At 41.5% G+C, this 16,069-nt stretch overlaps 1 protein-coding gene across 1 annotated transcript in view; it reads left to right on the forward strand.

The window, feature by feature from the left end:
- Window positions 1-16,069, forward strand: part of HABP4 (hyaluronan binding protein 4) — a 38,023-nt gene that overhangs the window by 14,215 nt on the left and 7,739 nt on the right. Inside the window, exons 3-5 of the mRNA XM_066368327.1 lie at window positions 121-282; window positions 489-557; window positions 7,128-7,211. Coding sequence (XP_066224424.1) covers window positions 121-282; window positions 489-557; window positions 7,128-7,211 — 315 coding nt within the window. The remainder of the gene's footprint in view (window positions 1-120; window positions 283-488; window positions 558-7,127; window positions 7,212-16,069) is intronic.

The raw sequence follows: 16,069 nt of genomic DNA on the forward strand, positions 1-16,069 counted from the left end.
AATCTGTCTCTGCCTCTTCACTTCTCACTTCAGAAAAGTACAAAAATTAAATACACACATATAAAAAAAGGGTATTAGATCTTTAATTCACCATTTGTTATTATACCCATCTTCTCCTAGACCAGTTGACAGGTTTGATCGAGACAGACCACTGAGAGGACGTGGAGGCCCAAGAGGGGGCCTGCGGAGCAGAGGCAGAGGTGGTCCCGGGAACAGAGCTTTTGACCGTTTTGACCAGAGAGGAAAACGGGAATTTGAGAGATATGGTGGGAATGATAAAATGTAAGTTTCTTTGTAAATGCTATTTTCACTTTAAGATCTTAGTCACACATAAGTATGAATCTGTTGTGTGTTAATATTTACTTGACTTTATGCCAGTATGCTATTATTCCTGAAGGAGCTGAACCTGGGATAGCTCTTATGGTTCTGAGTTGGAGATTGACTAGAGAGCAGCTTCCAGTTTAAGAGAATATCCTTTCTTTCTCTAGAGCACTCAGAACTGAAGACAACATGGGTGGATGTGGAGTTCGTACCTGGGGATCAGGCAGAGATACCAGGTATGGTGTGAATGTGTGCATTCTGTGAGCCTGAAGCTGAGTGGACATCTTTGTTTGCCTTTCATGAAAATTATGTCTCCCTAAATATTGATTTTAGCTTCTGTTTAGTGAGATAACTTTTACAGAGACAGAGAGAGTCAGAGAGAGAGGGATAGATAGGGACAGACAGGAACAGAGAGAGATGAGAAGCATCAATCATCAGTTTTTTCGTTGCGACACCTTAGTTGTTCATTGATTGCTTTCTCATATGTGCCTTGACCACGGGGCTTCAGCAGACTGAGTAACCCCTTGCTCGAGCCAGCGACCTTGGGTCCAAGCTGATGAGCTTTGCTCAAACCAGATGAGTCCGCACTCAAGCTGGGGACCTCGGGGTCTCGAACCTGGGTCCTCTGCATCCCAGTCCGATGCTCTATCCACTGTGCCACAGCCTGGTCAGGCTAGTGAGATAACTTTTAAAAATGAGTTTGCTATGTTGCAATTTGATTTGAAAACCATTTTTAAAGTTCAACAAAAATTATAAAGAACTTATAAAACTCAACACTAAAGAAATAAATAATCCAATTTAAAAATAGGTAGAAGACCTGAATAGACACTTCTCCAGAGTATATACAGATGGCCAATGAACATATGAGAAGATGTTCAACATCACTAATCATCAGAGAAATGTAAATTAAAACCACAATGAGATATTTCCTCACCCCTGTCAGAATGGCGCTCATCAATAAAACAACAAACAACAAGTGCTGGCGAGGGTGTGGAGAAAAGGGAACCCTCCTGCATTGCTGGTGGGAATGCAGACTGGTGCAGCCACTGTGGAAAAGAGTATGGAGATTCCTCAAAAAATTAAAAATCGAACTGCCTTTTGACCCAGCTATCCCACTTCTGGGCATATATCCTAAGAAACCCAAAACACTGTTTTCAAATATATTTAACTAGAAAGCCCGGCGGTCATACAAAATGACCGCTGTTCTAGATATTATAAATTGTAATTAAAATGATTTATGCAAAGGTGTCTGCTAATTCAAACTGAATTACCCAGGGCAGGCGGCAAGGATGCCCCTTTGCTTACTGCCCCACGGGGTTCCCCCCTTCTACTTGCTTAATTGCTTAAAGTAGAGTGCAATGAAGGAAACCACTGGTGGTACATTTCTTAAGAGCCACCGCTAGCTCAATAAATAAAGGTGATTTAAATAATAAAATGTTAATTCACATGTCAAAGATCTCTTTGTACACAACATTTCTTGTGTAGATCTTTCCATCATTTTTAAGCTCGCCTTGCAGAGGACCATCAATTATTTTTAATTTTACGTCCGTCCTTTCACGAACTCTTGAACAGGCAACATAAAGTTGACCGTGTCCAAATGCAGGCTCAGGTAAAAAAATGCCAACACGCTTAAGCATTTGGCCCTGAGACTTATTGATGGTCATAGCAAAGGCAAGTTTTACAGGAAATTGTCTATGTCTCAACTGAAACGGCAACCCTGTTTGAGATGGAGCCAAATCAATTCTTGGAGTGACATGTATTTCACCTTTAAAGGAACCAGTCAAAGACAGTTATTATGACATTATTTTTCCTTTGAAGAACCTCTAGTCTTGTACCATTGCAAAGACCCCTTCTTGTGTTAAGATTTCTTAACAGCATAATAATTGCTCCAATCTTTAACCTCAATTTGTGAGGTGGCATGCCAGAAGGCGGGACTATTTGAATGCTGTGGCAACTTCACCCCATTGGCTAGTACAGTTATGCAAGCAACCAATAAGCTATCGGCAACAAACAGACACTTAAGCCACATATAATAAAGATATGCACTTCTATGTTCATTGCAGCATTATTTACAATAACCAAGATTTGGAAGCAACCCAAGTGTCCATCAGCAGATGAGTGGGTAAAAAAGCTTTGGTACATTACACAATGGAATACTACTCAGCAATTTAAAAAAAAAAGGGAAGGAAATCTTACCCATTGCAGAAAGATGGATAGTCCTGGAGAGTATTATGCTGCATGAATTAAGCCAGTGAGAGAAAAACAAGCACCATATGATTTTACTCACGTGGAATCTAATGAACAAAATAAAGTAGCATACAAAGTAGAAACAGACTCATAAATACAGAGAACAGACTGACAGCTGTCAGAGGGGATAGGGGTAGTGGGGCTGGTGGAAAAGGTGAAGGGATTAAGCAAAACCCAAAAAACAAAAAACCTCATAGACAACAGTGTGGTGATTACCAGAAGGAAAATGGGGTGGAAGGAGTAAGAGGGTAAAGCGGGTGTAAATGGTGATAGAAGAGACTTGGAGTGGTGAACACACATTGCAATACATAGATGATATAGAATTGTACTCCAAAGCCTATATAATTTTATTAACCAATGTCACCCCAATAAATTCAATTTTAAAAAATTCTTTCATTTTTGTCTTATTTTAGCCAAACAAATTTGTGTGTTCACTGATGCTCCAAGTACATGACACTACATTTGGATATGCCTCAGAATGCTTTTTAAATTCCTGGGTGTTCTCTGTGCTTCGGTACAATGCTCTAACCAACCAAGCTTTCCGGCCAGGGCAAATTCCTGGATATTCTGTACTTTATTTTTCTATGACCTTCCGTAGTTCTTGTCTTGATTTCCTGAAATCATTTGCAGATCAAGTTCAGTGACATTGTCATCTGACGTTCAAAACTGACATTTCTCGGAGGCATTGTGATGTCTGAGATCTGTTTCAGTTTTGCTCCTTAAAGGAGGTACTTGGTTCTGCTGTTTCTGCCGTTTCACAGCTGCAGGGGCAATGTCGTCCTGGCTTCTGCGAAGGAACAGGCTGGCGGTACTCAAAGGCAGTGTAGGGTGAGAACCAGGTCACCCTCGGTGATGGTGCAGGGCAGGCTTTCCACGGGTTAGAAGTCTTGACGGGATCCAGACTTCCACTCTTCCTTTTTCAAATATGAGTGTTTTACATAAGCTTAGTTTTCTTAAATTGTTATCTTTAAAGACAAATGTACACAATAATATCAGATGTAACATTAAATTTACTGCCATTGCACATTCTGTCTGAAAGGAAGAAAAACCTTTTGAATATTCTCAATCTGGGGCTTCATGGGGTCTTGATTACAAATCTTTTCGTTTTGTTTAATTTTTGCTGTGATTGTATATTTTTGTGATGATATATTTTTTTAAGAAGTAAAACAGGCACCTCTTAATTCATTTGATTTACGACTTTAATACTAACTCCATTTCAGTTTGCATTTGAATTTAAAATTCTTTTGGGTTCCAAGTGATTATGTGCCCTAAGGGGTCCGTATTGGCGTATAACATGAAGAGTGACCATGTGTGCTCCTGCTGGCCTGGCATATCCGGAGTAAGATGAAAGGTGCCCGGTGACACTCATTCTGGGTTGGTTTGTGAGTTATACAGTCAGAGCTCTTAGGTGGTGGGAATCTGTAATTAACAGATTTTTCACTGAGTAAGACTTTAACTGTTTAGTTAATAATTGAGATTTTTGATTTACAGTTGTGAAAACCACATACAGTAGAGTTATGTGCTACTTTTGATTAATAAGAAAAGAGCAGAGGTAGGCCCAACACAGTAAGTGATGTTTCTGTGGCTGGCAAGGCCAGATATTGCACGGTTCAGTGGAGATGTGAGGGTTTCACTGTAGTTTAGTGTTCCTGTTTGAAGATATGGGCATTATGACTAGATCTGTGGACAAGCTGCTTTCAAAATATGACTGAGTCATTTCCAGTGTTACTGGTTTTCAGCACAGTTTGATCATGAGTGTCTGCTGAAAATAGAATTTGCTCCATCAGCACTAACCTAAAAAGTATAATATCAGATTTTTTTTTTGTTACCAATTGAAATAGACAGCCATAAGTGCAATTTTCAGTAATGCTGCCTTCCAACTGTATTGTGAATAGCAGGACAGTTTATGTAGTAATCGAGTAACATTTGGCTAAAATCTCTTCACTGTCACAGATTTGATTAAGTATGAAGTCTGATTGAAAATGAAGCCTGGAGGAGCTGTTTCACATTGTTTTATGGAACCTGTTTTGTGCAAACAGGCATTTTCTTATTTTCTTTTTTCTTTTTGTTAGCGAGAGAGAGAGGGACAAATAGATACAAGACAGACAAGAAGGGAAAGAGATGAGAAGCATCAATTCTTTGTTGCAGCACCTTAGTTGTTCATTGATTTGCTTTTTCGTATGTGCCTTGTTTGGGGGGCATGGCTACAGCCAAGTCAGTGACCCCTTGCTCAAGCCAGTGACCTTGGGCTCAAGCCAGTGACCTCGGGGTTTCGAACCTGGGTCCTCTGTGTCCCAGACCAATGCTCTATCCACTGCGCCACCACCTGGTGAGGCTAAAACAGGCATTGTCTATGTTAGAATAACTGAAGTAAAAATATAGACTAGGGTCCCTGGCCAGGTAACTCGGTTGGAGCATTATCCTGGTACACCAAGGTTATAGATTCAGTCCTCAGTCAGGGCATATACAAGAGTCAACCAATGAATGCATAAGTAAGTGGAACAACAAATTGTTATTTCTCTCTCCCTCTCTTCCTTTCTCCCTTTCTGCCTCTCAAACACACACACATACATACATACATACATATGTACATACATACTTACATACACCTATACATGGACTTGGCCCTGGACCTAGATCTTTCTTCTAACTAATCCAACGTTGGTGATTTACTTCAACAAAATAACAAAATCTGGCCAAAACAAATTATACCTAATTTTGAAACTTTATTGCTTTGTAGTTGTGATTATATTGTTCTATAAGAGCTATAAATACAATGTCTTATGTCTATTCATAAACCAATTTAGATCATTATAGGGAGGAATCTGATTTTTCCTTTTTTTTAAATCAGTTGCTCAAGTTTTAGAAATACTGGGTTTGCCTGGCCTGTGGTGGCACAGTGGACAGAGTGTCAACCTGGAATGCTGAGATCACCAGTTCAAAACCCTGGGCTTGCCCAGTCAAGGCACATGAGACAAGCGAGCAATGAACAACTAAAGTAAAGCAGCTATGAGTTGATACTTCTTGCTCCCAGCCTTTTCTCTATAAAATCAGTAGAAATACTAGGTTTTACGAAGTCTCTTTGTTTTGTACTCTGCTGCTTTATTCCCTCCCTATATTTTTGTATCCTTTTTATGAATTTTAATTGTTGAATGTTATGAACTGTCATTACACCTATGGTTTTTATCCACTTGATTTATTATGTGACCAAAAAATAAAGAGAAAGTTATAGTAATTCAGTGCTGCAGCTACTGGACTTTGGGACTCCCAGATGCTAAAAACCCCGTTACCCTGCAGAGTCAGGCTGATATGCAGAGGTGGCCTTTGTGACGGGGCCCTCTGGGCAGAGCAGCAAGCATGTCCTTCCAAACATGTGCATTTCATAATCCTTCACACTTTGTGTTAAACTGAATTTTTTTAAAGTTGATTACAATAACTTTGATTTGAGAATTAAAAAATATTAATGTAAAATGTCTATTCTGTTATTACACAGTTCACTTTATGTTTATTTTTGAAAAATAGCTTATTTTGTGAAGCTGGCTTCTGTATGTAGAATGTAAAATATTTCTAATGGATATATAATATCTATTATATTGACATTATATATCCACTATATACTCAATTATATTGACTAATTTTAGCATTTTTATGAAAGTAAAATTAATTTTGTTGCGACTTTTGTATTTTTAAATATTTGTTTATTTTATTGATTTTAGAAAGAGAGAGGGAGAGAGAGAAAGAGAAACATCAATTTATTGTTCCACTTATTTATGCATTTATTGGTGGATTCTTATATGTGCCTTCATTGGGGTCAAACCTGCAACCTTGGCTTATCGGGAAGATGCTCTAACCAACTGGGCTACCTGGCCAGGGCTGGAACTTTAGTTTTTAATGTTCAGATAGGATTAATGTTACCATAAAGAGGAAGAATTAAGATCATATATATTAAAATTTTCATTGTTTTACATGTGTTGTAATTTTCTGGTTGTGTGGTTAGATGTGATGGGGTATAAATTGATGGTTCACACCTTATTTCTTTAGTGTAGTTATTACCAGCTTGTTTGTAATCCTACAGACTTATTTTTTGTGGAATGTTTTCACTTCATTACAATTTTCTGAAAATCTGATATGGCATGTTTTTTCTATTATAAGTCATTTTATGGCCCCTGTTAATATGGGGAATTTCCTAAGTTCATAAGAGGTGTTTTTTTCTTCCCCTAATGAGTTTATTTGAGCCAGACTGATGACATACCATGAGAAGCAAGATCTCAGATGCTCCTAAGAGTTTTGAATAATTTTTCTGGTCCTTTATAATCTTTTTAATTTTTGACCATTCTTAGAAACTTCTATTTCTCAAAGTACCTTTCACATATGTGGAAATGATTTATATGGATTAGCAATTGAGAACATTTTTTCTTTTTCAATTTGATGTGAATTACCTATATGTGTTTAATTCCTTGAAGTATATCTACTTAAGAAAAAAGACTTATTATCTTGAGTATCTAAGAGCATGGTTGTGAACAAGTTTGTGTGACTGAAATGTTCTGGCTGCTTTTCAGTGACGTGGAGCCAGCTGCACCTGCGGAGGAGCCCCCAGCGACAGAGGGGCCCCCGGACCTTCTGGACGAGGAGTCTCCAGCCAAGTAGGTGTTTCATTTTCCCATTGGCTTGGTGGTCTTTTTCTCACTGGTTTCTAAGAGCTCTTCACAGGACAGGAAGTTCAGCCTTTTGTCATATCAGAGAGTTGATCTATTTAATATATTAATGAATAATTGAACTAATTAATAATTCAAATCTAATGAATGATTAGTAATGATAATCGGTTAAATTCAAGTTTTCTATCCTGTGCTCACAACCTCTTTTCCATCAGCAGTCTGTATTGTGACTAGTCATGACCCCCTTCTCTTGTCCCTTTATTCTCTTCTCCCTTTTTTCTTCATGGAGTTAATTAAGGTCCCTGGTCCATCTCTAGCACTCTTGCCAAGTCTTTGAATTCCTTTGTCCCTTGGATTTTTGTTGTACCTTGCTAGCAGGATCTGCCTCTTGGATGACAGCTAGCCACCTGCCTCCTCTCTGCCTGCACCCACAGGCTGAGCACTGCGTCCCAGTGGGGCTGATGGGAACCCCCTATAGTGCTTCTTTGTCAGCAGCATTCTGAAATGAGCTCTCTCTCAACACCCCCCCCCCCCCCCCCCGGAAATCCCCATTTCTTGGGTTCACTCTTACTCCTCCTCACTGCAATGACTGATTTAATAATCCTTCTTGTCTCCTCAAATCCCTGACACTTGTCTTTCATTTTCTAGATACAACTTTACCCACATATCACAAAGGAATTAGGAGCCATCAGATGAGAGCTTCATCACCTTCCCACTCCCAACTCCCAAAGGTGCAAATCTGTCCACACCTGCAAAGGCAGGCACCATCTCTCCTCCCAGCACTCCAGACTTCGGAGCCTGCTTCCTGCTGACTTCACAGAAACCTCACACTGTCACTCAGCTCCTCTCTTTCAGGTTTACTCCGTCCTCTCAGCTCTGGTCTTCCAGTCAGCATTCTGAGCATGCTCAGTTTCTCCTATTTGAACTCTCCTCCCGCCTGACATTCCCAGTCATATACCTTTCTCAGGGTGTGTGCTCTTTCTTTTCTTCCTTCTGTCTTAACCCTCACGTCACTCCATTTCTGACTCTGTCCTTGTTGCCCTTCTGAAACAGTCTCCAGGCCTAATGGATGTTTTGGTCTGTGTCTCCTTGACCTCTCAGAGCATCTGACTTTTTTTATCTTAAGTGCACCCCACCACTGGTGTCTGTGATTCCTGTGCTCTGGCTTTCCCTCTGCCTTTCAGCTCCTTTGCAGATTCATCCCTGTCTCTGATCATGTAAAATATTGAGGTCTTCAGGGCTCTGCCTTAGGCCTCCTTTTCTTTGTTTAGTGTCTCTTTATAGGAACTCCTGCACTGTGCAGCTTGAATCGCCATTTATACACTGACTCCAGAATATATGCCTCAGGCTCCAAACCTCAGCACAGACTCCAGGCCTGTGTATGCACCTTCCTGCTGGACACCTCCTCTTAGACATCCCAAATGCTGCTCCTGTGCTGTGTGTCCAGGTCCACACACCTCCGGCCCTCATTGGATCTTCCATTTTGTGGAACAGCATTGCCATCCAACCAGTTGCATAAACCAAAACCTAGGAGTTCATCTGAGACTTTCTTCTTATTGATCCCTCTCCCTTCCAAAATCCAGTCTGTTGCTCTGCTCTGATGATTGGTACCTTCTAATATCCACTGCCTTCACTCACCATCATAGTCTCAGCTATCGTCATCTGATCTGTCATCACAACTCCTAACAGGGCTCCCTGCACACATCACCTTCTAGCAGCCCATTGCCACACCGAAGTGGCTTTCAAACTGACAATCCAACTGTCATGCCCTCATACCTTGCTTAAGACCCCAATGGCTTCATGGCCGTTTTCTGTTCCTTGTCCTGACCTGTGGTCCTGTGTGGTCTGGCCCCGCCCCTATGCTTTCTCTGGGTTCACCAGGTGGCCCTTACTTTATGTTTCCAAATACCTTTCTCCTGCCCCTACCCCCACACTTTCCATTGAGCTCTTATAAGTACTTTCCTGTTTTTCTTTTCTGTGCCTCTCTTCCAAAACCCCCTTCTACCCTTCATCTATTTAACTTTTATTCATCCTTGAACTGCCAAGAAGCGGAATGTCTTTTGTTTTAAGCATATGGACTCCAAGCCAATATGCTAGGTTCAAATCCCAGCTCTGTCACTTACTAGATTGGACAAGTTATTAATTTATCTGTCTCATTTTTTATCTGTACAGTGGGAATAATAATAGGATTTATATTAGAGGGTTATTATGAGGGTTGGTGTGTGTGATTGTCATGTAGAGTAGGACATGGCACATAGTTAGCAATGTACAAATATCTGCTATTATTGTTACTTATTGCAAGAGTAAAATGCTACAATGATTGGTGATTTTGAAAGCTGTTAATTACCATTCAAAACAACTAAGAAATGCCTTTAAGGAAACAGATTAGCAGTCAATATGCATATTTAGACACTGAGTTAACTAAGGAAATAGTTTTAACAGTGTATTATGAATGTTGAGAAAGTAAGTAGATACTTTTAGGAAAAATTATCTTTTTTTGAGCCAATAAACCAGGAGTCAGGAACCTATGGCTCACAAACCAGATGTGGCTCTTTTGATGGGTGCATCTGGCTCACAGACAAATCTTTAATAAAATAATGTTAAAAATATAAAACATTCTCGGCCCTGGTCGGGTGGCTCAGTGGTAGAGCGTCAGCCTGGCGTGCAGGAGTCCCGGGTTCGATTCCCAGCCAGGGCACACAGGAGAAACGCCCGTCTGCCTCTCCACCCCTCCCCCTCTCCTTCCTCTCTGTCTGTCTCTTCTCCTCCCGAAGCCGAGGCTCCACTGGAGCAAAGTTGGCCCGGGCGCTGAGGATGGCTCTGTGGCCTCTGCCCCAGGCGCTAGAGTGGCTCTGGTCACAACAGAGCAAAGCCCCAGCTGGGCAGAGCATCGCCCCCTGGTGGGCATGCCAGGTGGATCCCGGTCGGGCACATGCGGGAGTCTGTCTGACTGCCTCCCCGTTTCCAACTTTAGAAGAATACGGGCCTGGAGTGCAGAAGTCCTGGGTTCGATTCCCGGCCAGGGCACACAGGAGAAGCGCCCATTTGCTTCTCCACCCCTCCCCCTCTCCTTCCTCTCTGTCTCTCTCTTCCCCTCCCGCAGCGAGGCTCCAATGGAGCAAAGATGGCCAGGGAGCTGGGGATGGCTCCTTGGCCTCTGCCCCAGGTGCTAGAGTGGCTCTGGTCGCGGCAGAGCGACGCCCCGGAGGGGCAGAGCATCGCCACCTGGTGGGCAGAGCGTCACCCCCTGGTGGGCGTGCCGGGTGGATCCCGGTCGGGCGCATGCGGGAGTCTGTCTGTCTCTCCCCGTTTCCAGCTTTGTAAAAATACAAAAAAAAAAATAATAATATTTAAAACATTCTCATGTATTACAATCCATTCATTTCCTACCTCTTATGTTCATGGTTGTGGATGGCTGGAGCCAATCACAGCTGTCCTCTGGGACAACACCAAATTTTTATTGGAAAATGCGTAACGTACACGTCGTTGTATGGCTCTCACGGAATTACATTTTAAAATTTGTTGCATTCATGGCTCTCTCAGCCAAAAAGGTTCCTGACCCTTGCAATAAACCATTTCTACAAATTCATGTTGAACAGAATAAGAGAGAGTTAAATTATAGCATTATTCTAATCTATAAAATTGATCAAAGTACTCTAATATTATCTATTGATAATATTAGACAAAACAATTCAGTTAATCAGATACTCTGAAAGACAAGATAATGATTTGGTGGCCATCGCATTGTCTGCAGCACCTTAGCAGAGCCAGCTGGCCACAGACTTTCCTCTCTTTCCCGCTGACGGTAGTGGACAGCAAACGTCTGGTTAGAACACAGGAGCGCACTGTGGAGCAGCTGCATGGGCAGTCCAGTGCAGGCTGTGCTGAGACGCTCGTGTTTCTACGCTGACTTGTCAAATGTTACAATTTGTGCTAAAATTTCTGATTGTCTACTTGTAATTTTTTGGTAGTTTCAAGATTAGGCTTGTGAGAAATATATCAAATATGGTGATGCTCTCTGATTCTGGCTTTGTCTGAATATTAATCTGACCCTCAAGGTTTTGACATTCAGCCATGATGTATAGTATTTTCAGTACACCTCTTGGTATCAGCTGTATAATTTTAGGTTTTTTTCTTTTTTTTCTTTTTTATTCAGTGAGAGGAAGGGAGGCAGAGACAGACTCCCGCATGTGCCCCGACCGGGATCCACCTGGCAAGCCCACTAGGGGGCGATGCTCTGTCCATGTGGAGCATTGCTCCATTGCTCAGCAACTCAGCTCTTCTTAGCACCTAAGGTGGAAGCCATGGAGCCATCCTCAGCACCCAGGGCCAGCTCGCTCCAATCCAGCCATGGCCACAGGAGGGGAGGAGAGAGAGAGAGAGAGAGAGAGAGAGAAGTGAGAGGGGGGAGGAGGGGAGAAGCAGATGGGCACTTCTCCTGTGTGCCCTGACCAGGAATTGAACCTGGGACGTCCACACGCTGGGCTGATGCTCCACCACTGAACCAACCAGCCAGGGCCTAATTTTAGGTTTTATACATAGGTCTCTGATGCATTTTTATAAAGTTAATATGTATTTATTTGATCCCTTTTGAGTTGATATTTGTATATGGCTTGAGGTATGACTAGAAGTTTCTTTTTTTGCATATACAGTCATTCCACCACACTGAGCGCCATTGTTGAAAATCAGTTGCCCATATATGTGTGGGCATATTTCTGGACTTTCTGTTTTATTGGTCTGTCTGTATTACAATATCACACTATCTTAATTACCCTTAAGTCACTTTTAATCTATGTGTTTTTATCCCTTGCACTTTATTTGTTGAAGAAACTATGTCATATGTCCAAAGAGTTATCCAGAGTCAGAATTTTACTGATGGCATCCCAGTGGGCAGTGGTGTGCTGGTAAATACTGAACATCTGCTTCTCTGGGGTGAAAAGCCCATACTTATTGCACTTGCTGGTTTGTTTGTTTATTATTTTAAGTGAGAGGAGGGGAGATAGACTCCCACATGTGCCCTGACTAAGATCCACCTGGCAACCCACATTTGGGGCTGATGCTTGAATCAACTGAGCTATCCTTAGCACCTGAGGCCAAGCATTGGACCAACTGAGCTACTGGCTGCGAGAGTAGAAGAAAAGCAGATGGTCGCTTCTCATGTGTGCCCTAACTGGGGATTGAACGTGGGATATCCTCATACTGGGCTGATGCTCTATCTACTGAGTCAGCCAGGGCCACCATGGCTGATTTAAAGCCACCAATGTGACATCACCGAAGTCAGAGTTGGGGAAAGATGTGCATTAGTACACCATTATGTAATATTCCCACTATAAACATACAATAGGCATAAATAACCCCAAGAGCACAGATAAAGGTAAAAAGTAGTAAAATAATTAGGAAATAGTGAGTTGTATTTTTAAAATTTTTAAAAATATATAGTTATTATATCCTGGCCAGGTTGATTAGAGCTTTGTCCCAAAGCACAGAGGTTGCTGGTTCAATACTTGGTCAGGGCACATACAGGAACAGATTGGTGTTCCTGTCTCATTTTCTCTCTCCCCCTTCCTCTCTCTCTCTACAGTTAATTAAATATATATATAGTTAATTATAAGTTTATATAATTTAATTGTTAACAATGATTGTGTTTAACAGCTGACTCACAAAATTCCTAAAAATTTAATAGTTGGCTTTATGACTTGATACAAGCCAGTTTTAGCACAGCATTTCCTTTTTTTTTTTTTTTTTTTTTTTTTGTTATTTTTCTGAAGTTGGAAACGGGGAGGCAGTCAGACAGACTCCTGCATGTGCCCAACTGGGATCTACCTGCCATGCTCACCAGGGAGCAATGCTCTGCCCATCTAGGGTGTCGCTCTGTTGCAACCAGAGCCATTCTAGCGCCTGAGGCAGAGGCCACAGAGCCATCCCCAGCGCTGGGCCAACTTTGCTCCAATGGACCCTTGGCTGCGGGAGGGGAAGAGAGAGACAGAGAGGAAGGAGAGGGGGAGGGGTGGAGAAGCAGATGGGCGCTTCTCCTGTGTGCCCTGGCCGGGAATCGAACCTGGGACTCCTGCACGCCAGGCTGACGCTCCACCACTGAGCCAACCAGCCAGGGCCAGCACAGCATTTCTTGATGAGTAGTTCAACATGTTTCTCTGTCCCTATATGTTATGTATTTCCTCAAAATTCATAGTGAGACACAGAAGTTTGATCAAATTCAGGTTCAGCATTTTGGCAAAGTTGTTTCATAGGTTATGGAAGGTCCCTGATTATCATTGCCTTTATCCATTGGGGCTGCAAGTTGGTGATAGTCTAATTCTGTTCTTTATTAGCTGGAATGATCAGCAGTAGAACTACTTAATTACACTGAGGTATAAATTAATTAAGGAAATGCAGGATAAATAAAAGGTACTTGTTAAATACAGTGGTACCTTGAGATATGAATTTAATTTGTTCTGTAACTGAGCTTGTAAGTCAGTCAACTCGTATATCAAACTGCCGGTACTGGACCCGTGCACCAACGCACCAACTAGCGGCAGCTTCCTGAATCACCACTCGTATCTTGGAATTTCGCTCGGATCTCGAACAAAAATACGGACCAAGTCACAGCTCATACCTTAAAAAAAATTTCATATATTGGTCTGTTCGTATCTCAAGGTACCACTGTAAAAGGTTTTGTTAATCCATTTTCTGAATAAGGAGTTCGTTCCCTAGCATCCTTCAGAGCTGCCAAATCATTTTTAAGTGTCATTATGAACTCAAGGATTTAAACCTATTCAGTATGTTTCAGTCCACTCAGTTTTTATTTAGACTGACCCGTATTTTCCCTAGAGATGAGCCTCTACAAATTGATTCTTGATCCTTCTGGTGCACATTTAGTGATCTTAGATAGCATGCCATAGTTCTTTAATGAACATGGTATTTAGAGACCAAAGCCTGGGAACTAGTGCTGCTCACTGCTACTAGGTTCTTGACCATTTCTGCATATATGTTCATATGTCTCTCTGGGTCACTACTAACACATTCCATTCTACTCTGCGTTTTCATCAATATATCCAGGCGGTGCACCAGAGCAGTATATATAGATTTCTCATTACCTTTTAAACTGCTTAATAGTCTGCTGTTTAATGTCTGTCATTTTTACAACCAATTTTTCTCTAGATGAGTTTGGGTTCTTTCCAGGTTTTTTTTGTTTTGTTTTTTGACAGAGACAGAGAGAGGGACAGATAGGGATAGACAGACAGGAAGGGAAAGAGATGAGAAGCATCAATTCTTTGTTGAGGCATCTTAGTTGTTTGTTGATTGCTTGTTCATTGATTGCTTTCTCATATGTGCCTTGACCAGGAGGCTACAGCAAACCAAGTGACCCCTTGCTCAAGCCAGCGACCTTGGGCTTCAAGCCAGTGACCTTTGAGCTCAAGCCAGCGACCATGGGGTCATGTGTATGATTGCATGCTCAAGCCAGAGACTCCACGCTCAAGCTGGTGAGCCCGCGCTCAAGCTGGCGACCTCCGGGTTTCAAACCTGGGTCCTTGGCATCTCAGTTCGATGCTCTTATCCTTTGTGCCACTGCCTGGTCAGGCAGTTCTTTCCAGTATTTTACTATTACAAGTTTTAATGTCTTTTCATATTTTTGTCAATATTTGTTTGCGATATATTTTAATACTAGTATTTTCCAACATTTATTATGAAAAATTTCACACAGCAAAGTTTAAAGAATTTTACAGTAAATACCTATACTCACCAGCTAAAGTGATGTAAAATTTATTTATTGTGAAATTACAGAAATAAGTGTACATTCATTGTTTTGATAAATGCATATACTTGTGTTCCTCTGTCCTCTGTTATTTTGTGTAACTCTTCTCCAGAAGTAGAATGTTACCATCATCCCAGAAAGTTCCCTCATGCTTCTTCAGAGATCTCCCCTGCTTCGATGTCTTTTCTGCCATCAACTTGGTATTTAAAGTTGTTTCACAAATGAGTCTATTTTGTTTCTTCTATGATTAGGTTTTTGTCTTGATTTTGCTTATTTTTCATATCATTTACCTGTAATCTAGAACTTTAAATTACATTAGCTTTTCACTGATGGTATTATAGATTTGATTCCCTTCCTGTTCCCTGCATTAATGATTTTTTGTGCTTTAAACCTTACTGAGATATAATTCCTATACTAGATACTTCATTTAAACTGTACATTTCAATGGGTTTTATTGTATATTATTAACTTTTTTTTTAAGTGAGAGGAGAGGAGATAGTGAGACAGATTCCTGCATGTGCCCGAACTGGGATCCACCTGGCAGCCCCCGTCTTGCGCCGACTCTCAGACCCCCCCAAGCTATTCTCAGTGTCTGAAGACGTGTCAGTCTGTTTTCCAAATGGCCCTTCCATTTCATACTCCCACCAGCAATATATACAGTTCTAGTTTCTCCAAATCCTCACCAACACTTTTTTAAATGTCCTTTTGGGTTTAAACATCCCAGTGAGTATGGAATGGTGTAATTATTGTAGCTTTGATTTTTACTTCCCTGATGGCTAGTGATATCGAGCATCTTTTTTTATTTTCTTTTTTTTTACTGGGACAGAGAGAGAGAGAGTCAGAGAGAGGAATAGATAGGGACAGACCGACAGGAACGGAGAGAGATGAGACGCATCAATCATCAGTTTTTCGTTGCGACACCTTAGTTGTTCATTGATTGCTTTCTCATATGTGCCTTGACCGTGGGCCTTCAGCAGACCAAGTAACCCCTTGCTCAAGCCAGCGACCTTGAGTCCAAGCTGGTGAGCTATGATCAAATCAGATGAGCCCACGCTCAAGCTGGCGACCTCAGGGTCTCGAACCTGGGTCCTTC

This window comes from Saccopteryx leptura, chromosome 2 (genome assembly GCF_036850995.1).
Source record: "Saccopteryx leptura isolate mSacLep1 chromosome 2, mSacLep1_pri_phased_curated, whole genome shotgun sequence".
In the NCBI taxonomy this organism is placed as follows: domain Eukaryota; kingdom Metazoa; phylum Chordata; class Mammalia; order Chiroptera; family Emballonuridae; genus Saccopteryx; species Saccopteryx leptura.